Source organism: Cyanistes caeruleus, chromosome 2 (assembly GCF_971803275.1).
Source record: "Cyanistes caeruleus chromosome 2, bCyaCae1.hap1.1, whole genome shotgun sequence".
NCBI classification, from domain to species: domain Eukaryota; kingdom Metazoa; phylum Chordata; class Aves; order Passeriformes; family Paridae; genus Cyanistes; species Cyanistes caeruleus.
In genome coordinates this window covers 35,535,866-35,551,888 of record NC_141702.1, presented here as the reverse complement: position 1 = coordinate 35,551,888, position 16,023 = coordinate 35,535,866, and the positions used below count along the sequence as shown (strand labels likewise).

The window sequence follows — 16,023 nt, the reverse complement described above, 5'->3', positions numbered from 1 at the left end:
ATTTGCATTTTTGTAGTCAACTTAGTATGGGATTCTTGGCTCCTATGCATAAATTTGAAATTGAAATCTGATTTGGCTGTGTGTAGTATTTGCATAACTAACAGGGCTAAGTTGAATGTAATTCAGTGGTAGTGTCAGCCTGAACTTGCCAGAGAAAGACCTACCTGACAGTCAAGAGACCCTCAGGGAGAACAGGCACATTTCTCACAGAGGACAGCTCAACAGAATGTTTAGACTTCAGCCTGATTGACAAAATGTATTTAAACAGCAAATAAATTTTGTTCAATAGCCTCAGAATGTATCAGAATTATTAAATTATCAGAAATAAAAAGAGCTGCTTGTTCTTATTTAAATGCTTAATAATATTAAATCATGTCTAAATGCTTAACTATTTTAAATTGTTTCAGCTAGTGGTTATATTTTATGTTGAATGAATGTCTCATTTGTCTTCACCCAAGAGGATGCATCTCTCTGATCTTGTGTTTCTTTGATACAGCATTTCCTTCTTTCCTTGAAGAGAAAAATGAGCTGGGCGTTCCTACGTGATCTGCTGAGTGGAGTGAATAAATACTCAACAGGAATCGGAAGAATTTGGATAGCTGTTGTGTTCATGTTCCGCTTACTGGTTTATGTTGCTGCCGCAGAAAACATCTGGAAACATGAGCATGATGAATTTGAGTGCAATATCAAGCAGCCTGGTTGTGAAAATGTCTGCTTTGACCATTTTTTCCCTGTCTCTCACATCAGACTTTGGGCTTTGCAATTAATCATGGTCTCCACCCCTTCACTCTTGGTTGTCTTTCATGTTGCTTACAGAGAGAACAGAGAGAAACACCACAACCAGAAACTATAAAAATCCAGGAAAGATAGATGGTGGATTGCTGTGCACTTACCTAATCAGCCTCATTTTAAAAACAGGGCTTGAAATAGTTTTTCTTGTTCTGTTTTATAAATTGTACAATGGATTCAAAATACCACGTCTTGTGAAATGTGACATAAAACCATGTCCCAATACTGTAGACTGTTATATTTCCAAACCCACAGAGAAAATGATTTTCCTCTATTTTCTGGTGGCAACTTCATGCCTGTGCATCATATTAAATCTAAGTGAACTGAGTTATCTGATTTTCAAATACTCCATAAAATGTTATCTGAAGAGACACGTGAAGAAACAGCAAGGCTCGAAAAGTGATTGCTGCGAATCAGAACTCAGGTACAACAGAGCAGCAGCTGCAGGACAACTCCACAACAGCTCATCATCTTTGCCTCTGAATATGTAACATGAACATGAAAACATTCCCTGCTGAGTTGAAAGAAGGCTGAAGACCACCCTCCCATTACACAAGCTGTTTTTGACAAATTGCTTTTCCAATCAGTGCTTTGCAGAACTATCCTTGGAAAGGATAGTTACATAGGAAATGTTGTTTCTCTGTTAGTTCCCCATTACTTGAGCTGATAAATTCATTTACATTATGTATGTCATACATAGAATCACTGAGACCTTTTCATGTTGAAACAAGAAATGTAGAAGCTCTGAGAATTCCATGAAGCTTTAATATAAACACAGATACTTATGATAAATCACGCAGAAACAATTGCTCAAACAGTTGTGTACTGAATATTACATGGAATTGCTTTGGTACAAGCAAAAATAGGCTTTTTATATGCAGAGATAGGAAGAACCTGGGATTGATGAAGAAAGACAGCAACAGGGTATACAGGATTTGTCAGGTAGGTTGGTCAGACCTGGTAACTGCTGAAATGGAAATAGCAAAGTACTGGCATAGAATGATTGTTGTGCCTTTAAGTGAGCTGGGTAGTTACGAGTCCATTCCATTGGACTACTGTAAAACATCTCAAAAAAAGAAAAAAAAAAACAAAAAACAAGAAGAGGTAGACACATCTAGTTTAGCCCATGTGATAAAGACAGATTTGGTTATTTAGCTGATTGTAAAGCACCTCCTTCTGGAATTATTTGAGCCCTTACAGCTGTTAGGCTGTTAATCATCAAAAAGCATGCTTTAAGAAAGGCACTTGCTCAAACTTTGCAAGTAGCATGTACCAGTGTATAGACTTCACTCCTGGTCAACTGCACCAAGCAGCTCCCATGTCAATAGACTTGTCTTCTGCTCTGGTGGTGGCATTTAAGTGAACAGATCATTCCCACTTCCCTAGGATCTGAACAGAGAAATGCAGACCACACAATACGGAAGAACAGTAGCCAGTAGTCCCTAGTATTAAGTAGCCTAGAATCTGGTCCCTTTAGTAAGGTTGGATATATGCTACTCCTTCAGTAGATTTCTCCACTGCAAAAAAACGTGTGAAATCTGGAAATATGAAAAGCCCCCAGCATAAACAAAGTAAAAAGGAATCACCTGTTCCCTCCCCCAGATTTCAAAGTATCTCAAGCACCACACACCTCTGCTCTTTGTTATGCGTGTTGTTTGGGCTAACAGGAAAGGGACAGTGAACCTAGGCTTCTAAGACAGTGGAAAGTAGTACCTTACAAAACTTCCTTCAGGGTAGTGTTTTCTTTCAGTTAATGGAACGAAAGACCTTTGGACATACATCTGGTACTGAGCCTGATAAAAATGCACTGTTTAGAGAAAAACACCAACTGAAGTGGAGCTGCCTTAATGCTGAACTAATTTTATTGTTCATGCCAGGATAAGAAGGAAGAAACAAAAAAAGCAGCCAAAGCAGGTTAACTATTTTTTTTCCACAGAGGCCCCCTCTGGCCCTTTGACTTTGGTTACAAAGCATTACATTTAATGAGTAGCAGTTAGAGTGAACCTTAGCAACCACTGAAGAAGCTATGAACTTCTGGTGGTGATTTTCAAGGAAGGGTTTGGGTTTTGTTTTTGTTTTTCTCCCCTGAAATAAACCTACCTTTTTTAAAATATGGAAAGACATTTGCTGCTGCTGAATTTAACAGCAACAGCAGTCCCTCAGAGACCAGCTTGCCAGGTTGTGGGCAGTTAGTTTTAAATCTTGACTGATGCTGAATCTGTGCTTATATAGAGACAGGGTGCTTTATACAATTCAGAATGTTTTCTGTTAAACCTCTACCTACACAGAATGTGGCTTGTGACAGAAATGCACTTAGAAAAGCAGTTAGCTGCTTTTGCAGCTCCTGGACAAAACCCACCAAAGAATGCCTGAAGCAAAACCACCACCCATGAACCATGTGAAAATGTGACTGCTACAGCTTAAGTAACTGAGAACAAACCCCAGAATTATCTTAGCCCATCTGGACCCTCATGCATCATTTTATTAAGAGAAGGGCAACAGAATCAAAGAAAAAAATGTTTCTGAAGTATCTGGGTTTTAATAACTGAGGACAAATTTTTAAGAGCACATTAACGAAAAAATATTTATTCATTGTTTTTAAAGTAAGGTTTATTTGAGAGAAAATGAAGAGAAGCAAACACAAATTAGCCAACACAGGTTTCTGATAAAATTAGTGCATTAGCTGCTCTCTAATAAAAAAGTATATTAAGTCAGGGCTTGAAGGGTTTTAGAGCACCCCCTAAAGCTCTGTGGCTGGTCAGAGATTACCACTTAGACCAAAAATTTTCCCATCAAACAAGAACTCTAATTCTTTGGAATGTATATTCAAAGTTTTATTTTTAATTCTATCTTCCAACAGTCAAGAAATGATAAATAAATTCAAAAATCAGTGTTTTGAGTCTTGGAGGATACTTCAGTTTTGACAAAGCCAGTACCTTACATGAGAAATATTCTGAAAAATTATTATGGACCAACTCCACATAACCCGACTCACTCGCAGCAAATCGCCAAGTAGCCTTCACATCATGTGCTGCAAAATTTGAATGTTTCACAGGGCTACTAATGAAAAGGAAATGAGCATCACTTCACTGAGAGAACAGAAACAAATTCATCTACTGTCTGAACCCTCACTCTTGGCAACCATTCGGTCTTTTACTGGCTCCTTCCCTTTCCCCGTTTTTATGTGCCTTTGTTCTCCAGTTTCAGTTTCACTCGTCCATGCACCCCTGAAGGCATTTGCTGTTACATTTTTGGTTCAAATGAGTTTACAGGTTTGGTCCCAAAACTTCTGAGTCACTCAGACTAACATTTTAAAAAATTTAAATCAAGTGCTATGTTCTGCAAGGATATAAGCAATTGATAGAAAGCTGATCTGAGTCCATACTGTAATGGAGAAATAACGCAATCACTGCATGCACATTCATACAAAAATATTTACCTCATTCGTATTTCAAAACATCCCTGCAAACATCAAAGGACCAGTATCTTACATAGGCTCTCATTTTCTTTAAAATCCAAGTAAGCTTCTTGCCTTGGGACAGAAGAGGTTTGAAAAAAAGACACAAAGTATTTCCCTATTTGCTGATCGTTTTTTCCCTCTACTCCCTTCTCCAGTACCAGTGGCCTCATTTCCCATCTTTTTAGTTGTATCACCTCCATACCAAGGCTCCAGGCAGGGCTGAGCAGGGCATGAGCAGGAGTTTCTCCAACTGGGGAGCCTAAACCTCAACCTAGTCTGTTCCTGCCCTCGTCCCTCTCTCCTCTGCACACATGTGGGAGCCCCAGTTAATTCTTTGGCACAGAAAGTAATCGCAACAATTAGCCAACTACCTGCCCCTCTCCTGACCCAACAACTGATCCCAGTGTTATTTGTACAAGCACTGCTTACTTACTATCCAACATCCATAGACCAAATGTCCCACTGTAATGCTCGAGGCCACGGTCCCCCCATCCAGCTGAGAAGGACCACCCTGAAACATGTAGGGACAAATCCACTACTCTTATTTACACTGAATTAGGGCTCAGGTAATAGCAGATTTCTTTATATAAACATAATTAAGCACCAGAGAGGCTGACTGTCAGTTTAAAGGTGTCTTTTGATCACAAAACAGTCCATGCTCTGAATTCAGACAGATTCCTCAATTTGGCTGCTTCCCCATCAGCAGCACCTGCAGCTTTAGTCAGCACATTCCTAATTTCAACAAGGGGCTTCAAAGAAAGCACCTTTGTTTGAATGTTCCACAGTTAGTGGGAAGGCAGAGACAAAGGAGAGAAAGAAAAGGCAAAAAACAGAGGACTGGGCAGCGGGGCTGACGTGCTGCTGGTACAGCTGGCTCGGCCACCTCGGAGCCCTATCCCACCCAGCAGCCCCCAAGGACAGGTGTGTGGCTTCAAGCCCCAGAGAAGCTGCCCATCCAGGTGTGCTAGGGTGAGAGGTTTTCTCTATCACCCAAGGTAAAACATCTAAATGCAAATACCAGATTTATTTCTTGGGAGTTTCTATAAGTGGCTTTACAAACCAGAGTGCCCTCTACAGTCTGTGACATTTTAAATCAGACCCTGCCTTTAGTACCCCATTTTAAGTTCAAAATACTCCTGTTTGTTTTTTAAAAAGGAAATAAGAGACCCCATACTAGCTTACCTGTTGGACAGGCAGTCAGTAATCACCTAAAAGGGAGTGTGCCATGGAATGTACTAACTATATGGATACAGCATTGCTTTAATTGGATTGATTGGGATGAGACAGTATTAAATATTTTATTCTCAGAGATTCAGATGCAAATCAGAAATTATTTCCTGGATATTTATGACATTGGATTTTTTTATCCTTTTCTCTTTTTTTAAATAGCATTCTAGTATAGCACTGTGTAGCTAATAGTTGTATGCTATTCTCAGTCCAAGAACTGCAAATGATACAGTATCAATCATCGGGAATGTTGAAACTATTCAACTTACACAACACAAACAATCTTCTAAAGACTAACAGTTGCAAGGTCTGTTGACAGTGACAGTGGTTAGGTACAGCTGAAAACATGAGAATTCAGATGAGCTCTGAGGATCCTCTCCAGAGGATCTCTGCCCTCTTCTCCCCTGCAGAAGCTCCCTCTACAATCACCGTGGCTGGTATCCGACAGCAGCTCCATCCAGGGGGACCAGCAGCCTCGGGCAGGTAGAAAATGGCACTGTGTACTTGTAATGATTATAATGATCACTATTAGAGTCAAAATGCAAGGGTTTGTTTTGGTTTTGTCATTCTCAGACTGCACCTTTGATTTACTAATCAAAGCGTAATAAAAGTTTGGTCACTTGTGAGGGATGGAAAGTGAAAGGAGCCGAGGGGCTCTGTTCATATGGAAGCACAGGCTTTCTGCGAAGGTAAGCAATTTAGCACCATGTAGCAAACCAAGGGCTGTGCCTGAGGTGAAATGCTGTTCCTGTTCAGACATAATCCTCACTCTCGCAACAAGTCACTTCATTTGGTTATAGGAAGGTGCCCTCTGCACTGATACTCAGGAAAACTGTCAGAGATTCCAGGTGAATAGCTTACAAACAATCAAATCTAGCATTTAATGCAGAGCTTCACACAGCAAGACAAGTTTATAGAAAAAAAAATAAAATCAAGCCAATCTCACCCAAGATAAAGACTTTTATATTACTGAAGGTAGGTCACATCCAGTAACGAGAATAATCCAAGTAAAGTTTTTGGTACCACACAATCCAGCTGGCTGAGTCAAACATAACCACGCATGAAAACCAACACTGAAGATTCCTGGGTACTGACAGCTCCCACCAATGCATTCACACTTTTGGTTACTCAACAAATGGGATACCTGTCATTTCAGTTAGCAGCATACAGAGGAATTGCTCCAATCCCGGGCACTACAAGCAGCACCGCTTCTGAGGCTCGTTCCAGTGTGGGAAAGAGAGGTTGTGAGTGGTGCCACATACAGTCAGCGAGAGGCAGAGGAGCGCAAAGGGAGCCTATGCCACCAACAGAGCACAACCACCGAGTTTATCTGTAAGATCACCATCTCACTTCCCTTTCAGAAAGTGCCTTGTTTATTTAGTTTTTAATGGTATGGCATAAGGACTCGTGTATTTTATAGATAGATACCAAACTGGTATTATCAAAATAAACCCATCTGTTTTATAAACCCACTATTTACAAAAACGGTTTCTGAAGTTTTTTTGTTTTGTTTTGTTTTTTTAACAAAAATTAAACTATACACCAATCTAAGTTACAGAAACAAAAATAACCTTTATAAGATCACATGTATAAAACAAGAAATGAAATGTGTTTTTATTTAAGGCAATACTGGGCTACTTCACAAATCACCACCTCAAATATATACACTGCTCCACACTACTAATTTTCTATCACATTCACAATGGATTCTTTAATACCAAATATTGTTTTAAATCTTCAATGTAGCAAACTATTTTTATTCACATTTCCATTTTTTATTATGGAATCATAAATGCTTTGTAACCAATTAAAAGCAATGAAAAATGTAGCTATAAGAAAACTATTATTATATTTATGTGTTAACTACATATGAGTATCATCCATAGATACTGGATGTTAAAATTTACAAAAATGAGTGTGTCAGTATGTTTAACCTATGAAATGTGATCTTATCCAGCTTTTCTTCTGTAAATAAATGTTTTATGCAAAATAAACTGGATATGGCAGACTTAGCTAGCTTTAGTTCAAAAGTTCTTAATTTAAAATGATTAAAGGACAGTTTTAAAAACTTGCTCACTTAGTTACAAATTAAAATTCCGAATATAAATGTGTCATTTAATAGTTTAGACTTACAGACTGCTGGTGGCAGCAAATGATTTACAATAATAAATATATACAAAAAAATGTATCTACAAATAAAGAAAACTGTTGTACATGAGAAGTAACCTGGCGAAAGATACCAATCACAGACAACTCACAAAGATTTAGTTTATGGAAAGGACAATCTGATAGAAAGTTGAGGTCTTGATCAAGTATTTACAAAACTGAAGCAATTACTTTCTTCAAGTCCCATAGGGATAAAAACAAATAAGACATTTACATGACTCATGTCATGTTTTTTGCTAGATTAAATCACTTCAAAATAAAAGAGCTCCACAGTTACTAGCATGCTTGATGGCTTCCTATTCAAAATAAATTCTATTACAGGTTATGGTTAAACACATTAGGTTTTCAGTATTTTGATTCCCCTTCCTCAGTACCCACAACAATTACTTTTGCAGCTATAACCTCGGGATTATCCTCCCAACGTCCTTCGAGCTTTCTCAAACTGACAACAGGTTTCATTTCCTGAAGCTGCTTCAACACATGCTCAGTGCAGTCTTTAAGAGTCTTGTCTAACACTATCTTTACATTATCACCACATGGAAGCCGTGATGGGTTGGCAAACGGTACAAGGGTTTCAGTTTCAGAACATGACCAAGTGACGTTATCACTTGCTACAGGGCCCTTCTCACTAGCTTTCCGTGAGTTTGAATGGGATCCTTTTTTGGTTCCACTGCTATGGTATTCTCTTTCAGAATTTTTCTTTTGCTTCACAGCAGATTCTTCAAGAAACTTGAGGAACGACACTTCAAAACCCATTGGCTTGAAGGAGCTCCAGTCAAAAGCCGCAGGTTGCTCTTCGGCCGTTTGAATGGCGACAGCAGTCTCTTCCTCCTTGTGCAGGCTACTCACGCCACTGGGCAGTGCTTCCTCTGTTTTCTCAGTTCTCTTTCTCTTACTCTGAGATACATTTTTTTCTTTATTTGTTCTTTTCAGGTTGTTTGATTTTTGCTTCTCTGAGGGGCAGGAGCTGGTCTCCTGCAAGTCACTATTTACACTGGAAGAGATTTTTGCTTGAGTTTCAGTAGTTGAACAGTCCTCATTAATTAGTTTAGTAATGAATAGTTCTGTCAGTTCATCCACTTCATCCTTCTCACCTTTTTCAGTTTCCTTTTGTGGTAAGGTAGTTGTGCTTGAATCATTATTGCTCTCTATCAAACTCGGTTCAGGCTCTTTCACATCAGTTTTTTTATCAGTTCCCTCCTGCTCACAAGAGGCTTCCTTTATTTGGGAAACAACATGTTTTTTAGATACAATAAGAAGATTCCTGTGTTGGGAAGTAAAAGCTTTGGACAGTTTGTGACATTTATAATGTCTTATTATGTTACTTTCACTTGTGACCACGGAAGAACATCCCTTGATCATACATGGATACTGAGTTATGAACCTACTTGTACATTCTGATAAGGCATCGTTTCTGGCCTTTATTAAATACACATATTTACCTCGTTTCAGTGAATAAGCCTTATTTTCCTGAACCTGTATTCCTTTTGAGTTTTTGTTTTCCAAATTCACATTCTTCTTTCGTTTTGTTTTCACTGACAGCCTGTTACCTTCTTTTCCCGATCTGTTTTTAAGTCCTCTCTGTTTAGATTTCAATGGTTTCTCCTGATTTGCTTTGCTTGAAATGTTTTCTTGGCCTGGTGTCAGTCTCCTGGGTCTTATTAGATGATCTTTATGCCTATCATTATGTTTATTAAAAATATGCCTCAAGAGGTTAGACCTTGTAGCATAAATACGGTCACAGCCTTCACAGTCACACTTGAACATGCCATCATCTTCTACTTTGTTGGGCTTTATCTCAACACTGTGATCCGTCTCAAGATGCACAACATAGTTAAGATAAGCTGTAAATGAAGACTTACACTGAGACTGGTCACAGAAAAACCTTCCCACCTCTGGGGCTGATTTCATATTTCCAATTTGCTCTGGAGTCATGTCATGAAGCTTCATATAATGCTGGATTAAGCTGGTAACTTCCTGAAAGATGCGAGAGCAGTCACTCACCTCACACCGGAACTCTCTGACAGCAGGTTTGGTTTCCACCTCCTCACGTTCCTCTTTGCCTTGCTCGTTCTCCTCCTCCACTTCAGCAGAGAAAGCGGGGAGGTCTGATTTGTGCACAGCTTGGTAATGAAGAATTAGGTTTTGCTGTATTGTGAAAGCTGCAAAGCAGCCCTGATGGACACACCGGTATGGTCTGTAGGGGCTGTATCTAGTGGGAAACTCCAGAGATTTTGTTACAGGCTTCCTACCATTCCTCTCCTCTTTCTCCTTCCTGTGCTTCCTAACCTTGCGTACTTTGGCTTGTTCCTGTGTACTATCAAAGGATGCTGGATTGTGCTGCTCCAGTGGAACAGAAGCCACCTGGGGAGGTTTTTCCAGTCTTTCAGGAGTATTATTTTCTGGTAGAAGTTTCTCCAATATTTTTACAGGCTCTACAACTTCCTTTATCTGAGTTTCTTTGACCAATGGAGCTACAGTTTTGTTTTCTATTACTAGTGTCTGCACAGTTTTTACTTCAACAGGCTGTGGGGCTGCATTTACAGTTTCATTTTGAGATCTTCTGCCATAAGGCCTCTTAATTTTTAATTTTACCATCTCCTCTGTTGTAAAATGATGTACAAGCTGACAGTGTGCTCGGAGATTAGAGTTTCTTGTGAATGTTTTTGGACAGGTAGCTACAACACATTTGAATGGGGCATACTTTAGTTGATGTTTCTTTATTTCTAGTATCATTTCTGCAGTGTACTGATGGATCTTGCCATAGTGTTTAAATAATGCATCTTTTGTCATAGCACTGTAATTGCAGCCAGGATTCTGGCATACAAAAGGTTTATTAACTCTGTCACTAAATTGAATGTTACTTGCCTCAGGAGATAGCTGGATGAGAGGTTTATTTTCAATTGATACAACAGGAACTGCTGGTGCTAGCTTATCTGCTGGAGGACACTGAGAAACAGTCTCAGAGATGGAAATGGGAGAATCATCCTCTAGCTTCAATTTTTGCAAGCCTTCCAAAATTTCTGACATTTGAGTATCATCCTTTTGAGGTATCTCAGACTGGGCAGAGCTACCCTTTGTAGCAGTAACATTTGCTGTGTGCACAGCAAACTGTGTAGAAGTAGATAGTTTTACACTGTGTGCCGAACTTTCTGAAGCAGTCTGGGCATTATTTACTTGCAAGTTTTGTCCTGAAGCAGTAACAGTATCCTGAATTTCAGTTTTCACCTCAAGCATCTGTGAATTCATAGCAGTTTTAATGATTTCCAGGGTTTTTTCGAAGTTCTGCATAACAGTGTCCTGTGAAATCTGTTCTTCCGAATGAGCCTGCACACAAGAACTTGCAGCCATCATTTGGGAATCCCCATTTTCAGTTTTTACTGTTAGAGGGGGCAGAACTGTATGAGCCTCAAGATTTGTTTTGAAATTCTCTTTGATACTGGCCATGAGTAACTGATTGTCAACATTACTGAGTTTCTGTGCAAGGTTTTCCACCACTGCTTGAGAGCCACAATTTGCCAGCAAGTTGGACTGAAAACTTTCTCCCTGTATTTGCATGTTTCCTTCAGTGCTTTTGGTTAGAAGCCCCATGACTGTTGCATTGTTTACTGCTAATTTCTGTGATGTATTAGGCAAGAGCAGGGGTGTAGGTGTTTTTCTCTTCCTCTTTGAAGAGCTGGTTCCCTTCTTATTCAAGTTGCTTGATCCTGAATTCTTGGGACTACTTATAACTGAAACTCGTGAACTGTTTTCTGCAAAGTTTTGCACTGCTGCAACAGTGTTAGAATATGAGCTAGGACACAAGCCATTTTCAACAGTCTTCAGCATTAAGTCCTCTGTTGCAAAAACAGGCAAACTCTTGCATTCATTTAGTGGAGGAATTTTGGCACTGAGGGTCCTGTTTTGGTCTGTCAGCAGGGTACTGGGGTTACAGACTGTCGGCAGCAGAGAGGGCGGGGCTGAGCTGGGGAGAACAGCTGCATTTATCTGAGTTGTACCAGAGACACAACTTGTTGTAACCACACGTGGAAGTACTTCTGTGTTATCAAAGTTACTCGGGATGCCTGCAGTTTCCAAGGCTTGTTTTATAATTTGATTACCTTCCTCATTTCCACTGGTATTAAAGTTAGTCACATTGGCCCGTGGAAATATAGTCTGCAGTGTGGAACGATTTTCTGCTGCAAGTAACTGGAGGAATGATGGATCTTTAAAACATGTCTCCGGATTGAAGGCAGACTCCTGAGACTGCTGCAAGTTTAATGAATTTGAAGAAAGAATCATACTGGCAAGCAAAGATTGTCCGTTAGCTTGCAGAGCTTCTGGAGAAATTTCTGATCCTTCAAGAGGCTTACAGTAAGACCTCTTAGATAAATGTCCACCAAGTGATCTAGGATTAGTAAAAACTCTGAAACACCTGCTACAGATAAATTTGCCATCTCTAATTATTGCTGGCCACTTTGCCCGCTTGTTATGTTTTGGCTTCCTTTCTTTCCCATTTGAGCCCCTGCCACGATCTTTTTTCACCTTTTCTGAAGCTGGAAGCTGAGAGCTAGTTTCACTGAAGTTATTTTCATTATTCAATTGTGAGGGAAATATTTGATCAACACTTTCCTCTTTTGGGAAGGTAGAACTAGTGTTTCCTTCCAGTTGCAAAGAAAAGTTATTTGTGTTATTTTCCAGTTGTGAGAAGACTGAATTTGGAGGATTCTCTGCTGATGAAGGAAAGAGAGACATTGGACCATTTTCCGCAGGCAAAGGAAGAAAAGGATCTGAACCACCATCAATATTCAGAGGCATAACTGTTTTTGCCAGATCATCCAGCTGGGAAGGTAAGGTTGCAGCAGACAAATTTTCCATTTGTGAACACAAAACACTCTCAGGCTCACTTTTAATACGAGTAGACAAATTTGGATTTATGACATTTTCCACTATAGGCAACATAGGATTCGCCAGGTTTTCTAGGTGGGTTGGGAAAAGAGTACTTGAGACATGCTGCACTTGACTGGAACAGGTGGGATTCAAATTTGATTTGTTCTGTGCAGTAAAAGCAGCACCATTGGGACTGCCCACTTGTGATGGCATAAGATATACAATCTTCCCATCATTCGGCACGTTTTGCAGATTGTTGGATTTTCGCGGTTTCTTATTTTTACGCTGCATTTTAAAAGCAGCATATTCATCAGGGTGTGCTGCCTTCATGTGTTTGCCAATGCTCTGTGATGAATTGTATGTTCGAGTACACCCCTCAACCTGACAACTAAATTTCTGAACTGGGGCTGCTGGTGACACAGTTGGAACTAAAGAGCTGTTTATGTTAGGCTGTGATGGAATAAATGTAATACTTTCTAAAGTTTTTAGAGGCAGGTTATATAGATTAGCTGCAGCTTTAATACTGTCTTCAATTTCAAGTTTGGAAATGGGTACACCGTTTCGATACCCTGTCTGATTCTGCATGCTGAATGGATTTACGATGCTCACTTGTCTTTCTAAGCTTTTTGATTCAAGGGCTTCTGGTTTTAATGTGTCTGAAGTGACAGAAACAGTTTGAATATTCTGAGGCTCACTGAGACAGCCTTCCTCCTTTCTCTCTTGGAAAACTGGAAGACAAGAGTCAACTGATGGGCACGACTGCTGGACTCCAGGTTTAGTAGTATCTACTTTACTGGCAGTAGCAGCCAATTTACCTCTTTTTACAAAATTATCTCGGATCTTCTGGTTAACAACAGACAGCTTAATGCTGCCTGCTGGAACTGTTTCTTCTGTCTTTATTGAACTCATAGGAGACTGGTCTGAACCAGCATTAGGCAAGGAATTGCTTTGCTGAAGTACACTCACTGACGCATTTACACTTTCATTCCCTACTGGTTCTGCTTTGATTTGGTTCCAGACGTTTTCTCCTTCAACAAAACTGCTTCGGTTTTCAGCTGGAGGAGATGTCAATTCCTCTTTAACTGCAACTCCATCAGTACTTTCATTAGCTTTAGAAGGCTGACTAAGATCAGGCTGATTAGTTTGGTTTTCAGGCTGCTCTTCTTTTTCAGGCTGCTGGTTGTGATCCTCAATGTGCTTCTCCAGTTCATTCTGTGAGCGGTACACCTTCCCACAGCCCGTGACTCTGCAGGTATAGGTATTATAGTGTTGTGCTTCATGATCATAGAGTAAATACGCTTCAGAAAACACTCTGCCACATTTGGGAAACATACACTTAGCTCTGAAGACCTGATGCTCTCTCCTATGGGTCAGCAGCTCAGCATAACTGTTAAAGCCAGCCTTACATTTCATCTGTATGCAGATATAAGGCTTGCTGCCACAGTGCATTTGCAAATGATCATTCAGGTGAGTAACACTTACAAAATGTCGTCTACAGTACTGGCAAATCACTTTTTTGCTCTGCATTTCAAGAAAACGTTTAGCTTCTTCATTATCTTTATGGCCCTTTGCGTGTGCTATTAGATTTTTAAAATATTTAAAGCCTTTTTTACAAAGTGTTACAGGGCAGGTGAATTCATTAACAGGGGGTGGCTTTTGAACTGGCACTATCTCTGGTATGTAAGGTTTATCTTTGTCATCGTTTTCATCATCTGAGCCATCGTTATCATTAAACACAATGAAGTCTGTTGAATAGAGACTGTTCTTCTTAATGGGTCGCTGCTCCTGTTTGGATACAGAATTAGTTTTCTGATTCTCATTGGCAGTTGTTATTTTAGGAGGTCTTCCCAGTCGCCTCAGTGGTTTCATAGCAGCCAATCTCTCTTTGCTAGATTTTTTCACATGCAAAGTTACATGGGGAACAAAGTTTTCTTTAGAATTAAAATTTTGGGCACAAATAGGGCAACTGTAAATTCCATCTTTATAATGTTTCTGTGCATGTCTAACTATTCTATGACCTAGAAATTCCTTGTCACATAACACACAATACTGCATGTAAGCTTGCCAGTTCCTAAATCTAGCTGATATAAACCCTCTCTCTCTGAGTTTTTTGATTTCTCTTTTTTTCTGCTTTTCATCTCTGATACCCCTAAGAAGGCTGGTAGCCTCATCAATGCCAGCAAGCCCATTCAGAGAAGTTTCTTTACTATCTTCTTGGCCATCCTCAACCTTCTCATAAACTTCGCTATCGTTTAGTTCGTCTATGGATGACACAATGGATGCCTCCTCTCCCATAAGTGCCAGACACTGACGCTTTAGAGTTTTCCAGTCCCAGAACTCTGGATCAAAAGGCCACTGAGTTTTCAGTACAAGTAAGAGCTCACAGCGCAAAGAATTTGGTATTGGAAGATTCTCTTCATCATACTTCTGGTCAGGCTGATTATATAGCATTTCAACAGCATAATATGCATCCACAGTGGGTTCCAGAAGAAATTCACTCAGCTGACAAGCACGTTTCACCTCCAAATCATCTGGAAGTAAGCAGGAGATAGTCTTGCAAATAGATATCTTGACATCTGCATTTTCACTGGATTCCAAGCGCAATGCTTTCACACACAGTTCAATGCAGGTTGCAAGTCCAGCACCATCAATCTGTAAAAGCAAGACTAATTTTAGTAAGTCACTTTCTCTAACTCTCTCTATACTTTTAAGTAAAAGATGTCATTATTCAATCATAAGTGTCTGAAAAAAATGCACCTGGGGAATACTTTTTACCTCAAAAACCAGAATGGATTGTCTTCAGATGCTGTTCCTTAGGTTGCATAATTTGTCTTCATGCTACTAAAAAAAATGCTGAAGTTTACATACAACTAAAAGACCAATTAATTGTATGGTCTGTCTAGTTTGAAGACTTTTGGACTTTATGTTAGAGGTGTTCAGTTTATATTAGAGCAATATTGAGCCTTTCCCTTGGAATCAAGCCTGTGTCAGTTGTGCCACAGGTATTTGAGAGGAGCTTCTATGAAACATCAACTTAACGTTGGGTAGAATTCAAATGGTAAAAAATGCTGCAGTTAAAGAAAAACACGTGATCTTCAGAAAGATCTATAATTTGGAGATCATTAAAAGGATAATTTTTATTTTTAAAAATTATGTCACTTCAAAGACACCTGACCTCAGCTGAACACATGGCTTCAGTCCAACTGAAAGCAGTAAGTATAGTTAAATTTTGTTAAATGTTCCATCATTTGAATGTTCTAAAGGTCATGTGGTCTTTACTCATTCATACCCTAAGGCAACACCATTTACTTTTACACTGACTTTACAAGCTCTTTATGCTGCCAGGGATGCACAAGAGAGGCTGTGGCATACATGAGAATAAAGTTCAGCAAATTTATGAATGTATAAATCTACTACCTACATGGTCTCCAATTTCTACCAACAAGTAAACGATTAAATGCTCATTGAAGAAAAATCAATACGGCATGGAGCAGGCAAAGATCTTAATATCA

At 39.5% G+C, this 16,023-nt stretch overlaps 2 protein-coding genes across 3 annotated transcripts in view; one reads left to right on the top strand and one right to left on the bottom strand.

Moving 5' to 3' along the window:
• The first annotated feature begins 500 nt into the window (after nt 1-500).
• On the top strand, nt 501-8,799 carry GJB7 (gap junction protein beta 7). The gene is given in 3 exon segments (XM_086876504.1): nt 501-846; nt 848-1,229; nt 6,755-8,799. Coding segments are annotated over 3 exon segments (828 nt in total). The 5' UTR covers nt 501-523; the 3' UTR covers nt 6,878-8,799.
• ZNF292 (zinc finger protein 292) overlaps nt 3,374-16,023 on the bottom strand; it is a 53,093-nt gene continuing 40,443 nt past the window's right edge. For both annotated transcript variants that reach the window (XM_086876485.1, XM_086876486.1), the window contains exon 8: nt 3,374-15,163. In XM_086876485.1, coding sequence (XP_086732611.1) covers nt 7,988-15,163 — 7,176 coding nt within the window. In that variant the 3' untranslated portion in view covers nt 3,374-7,987. The remainder of the gene's footprint in view (nt 15,164-16,023) is intronic.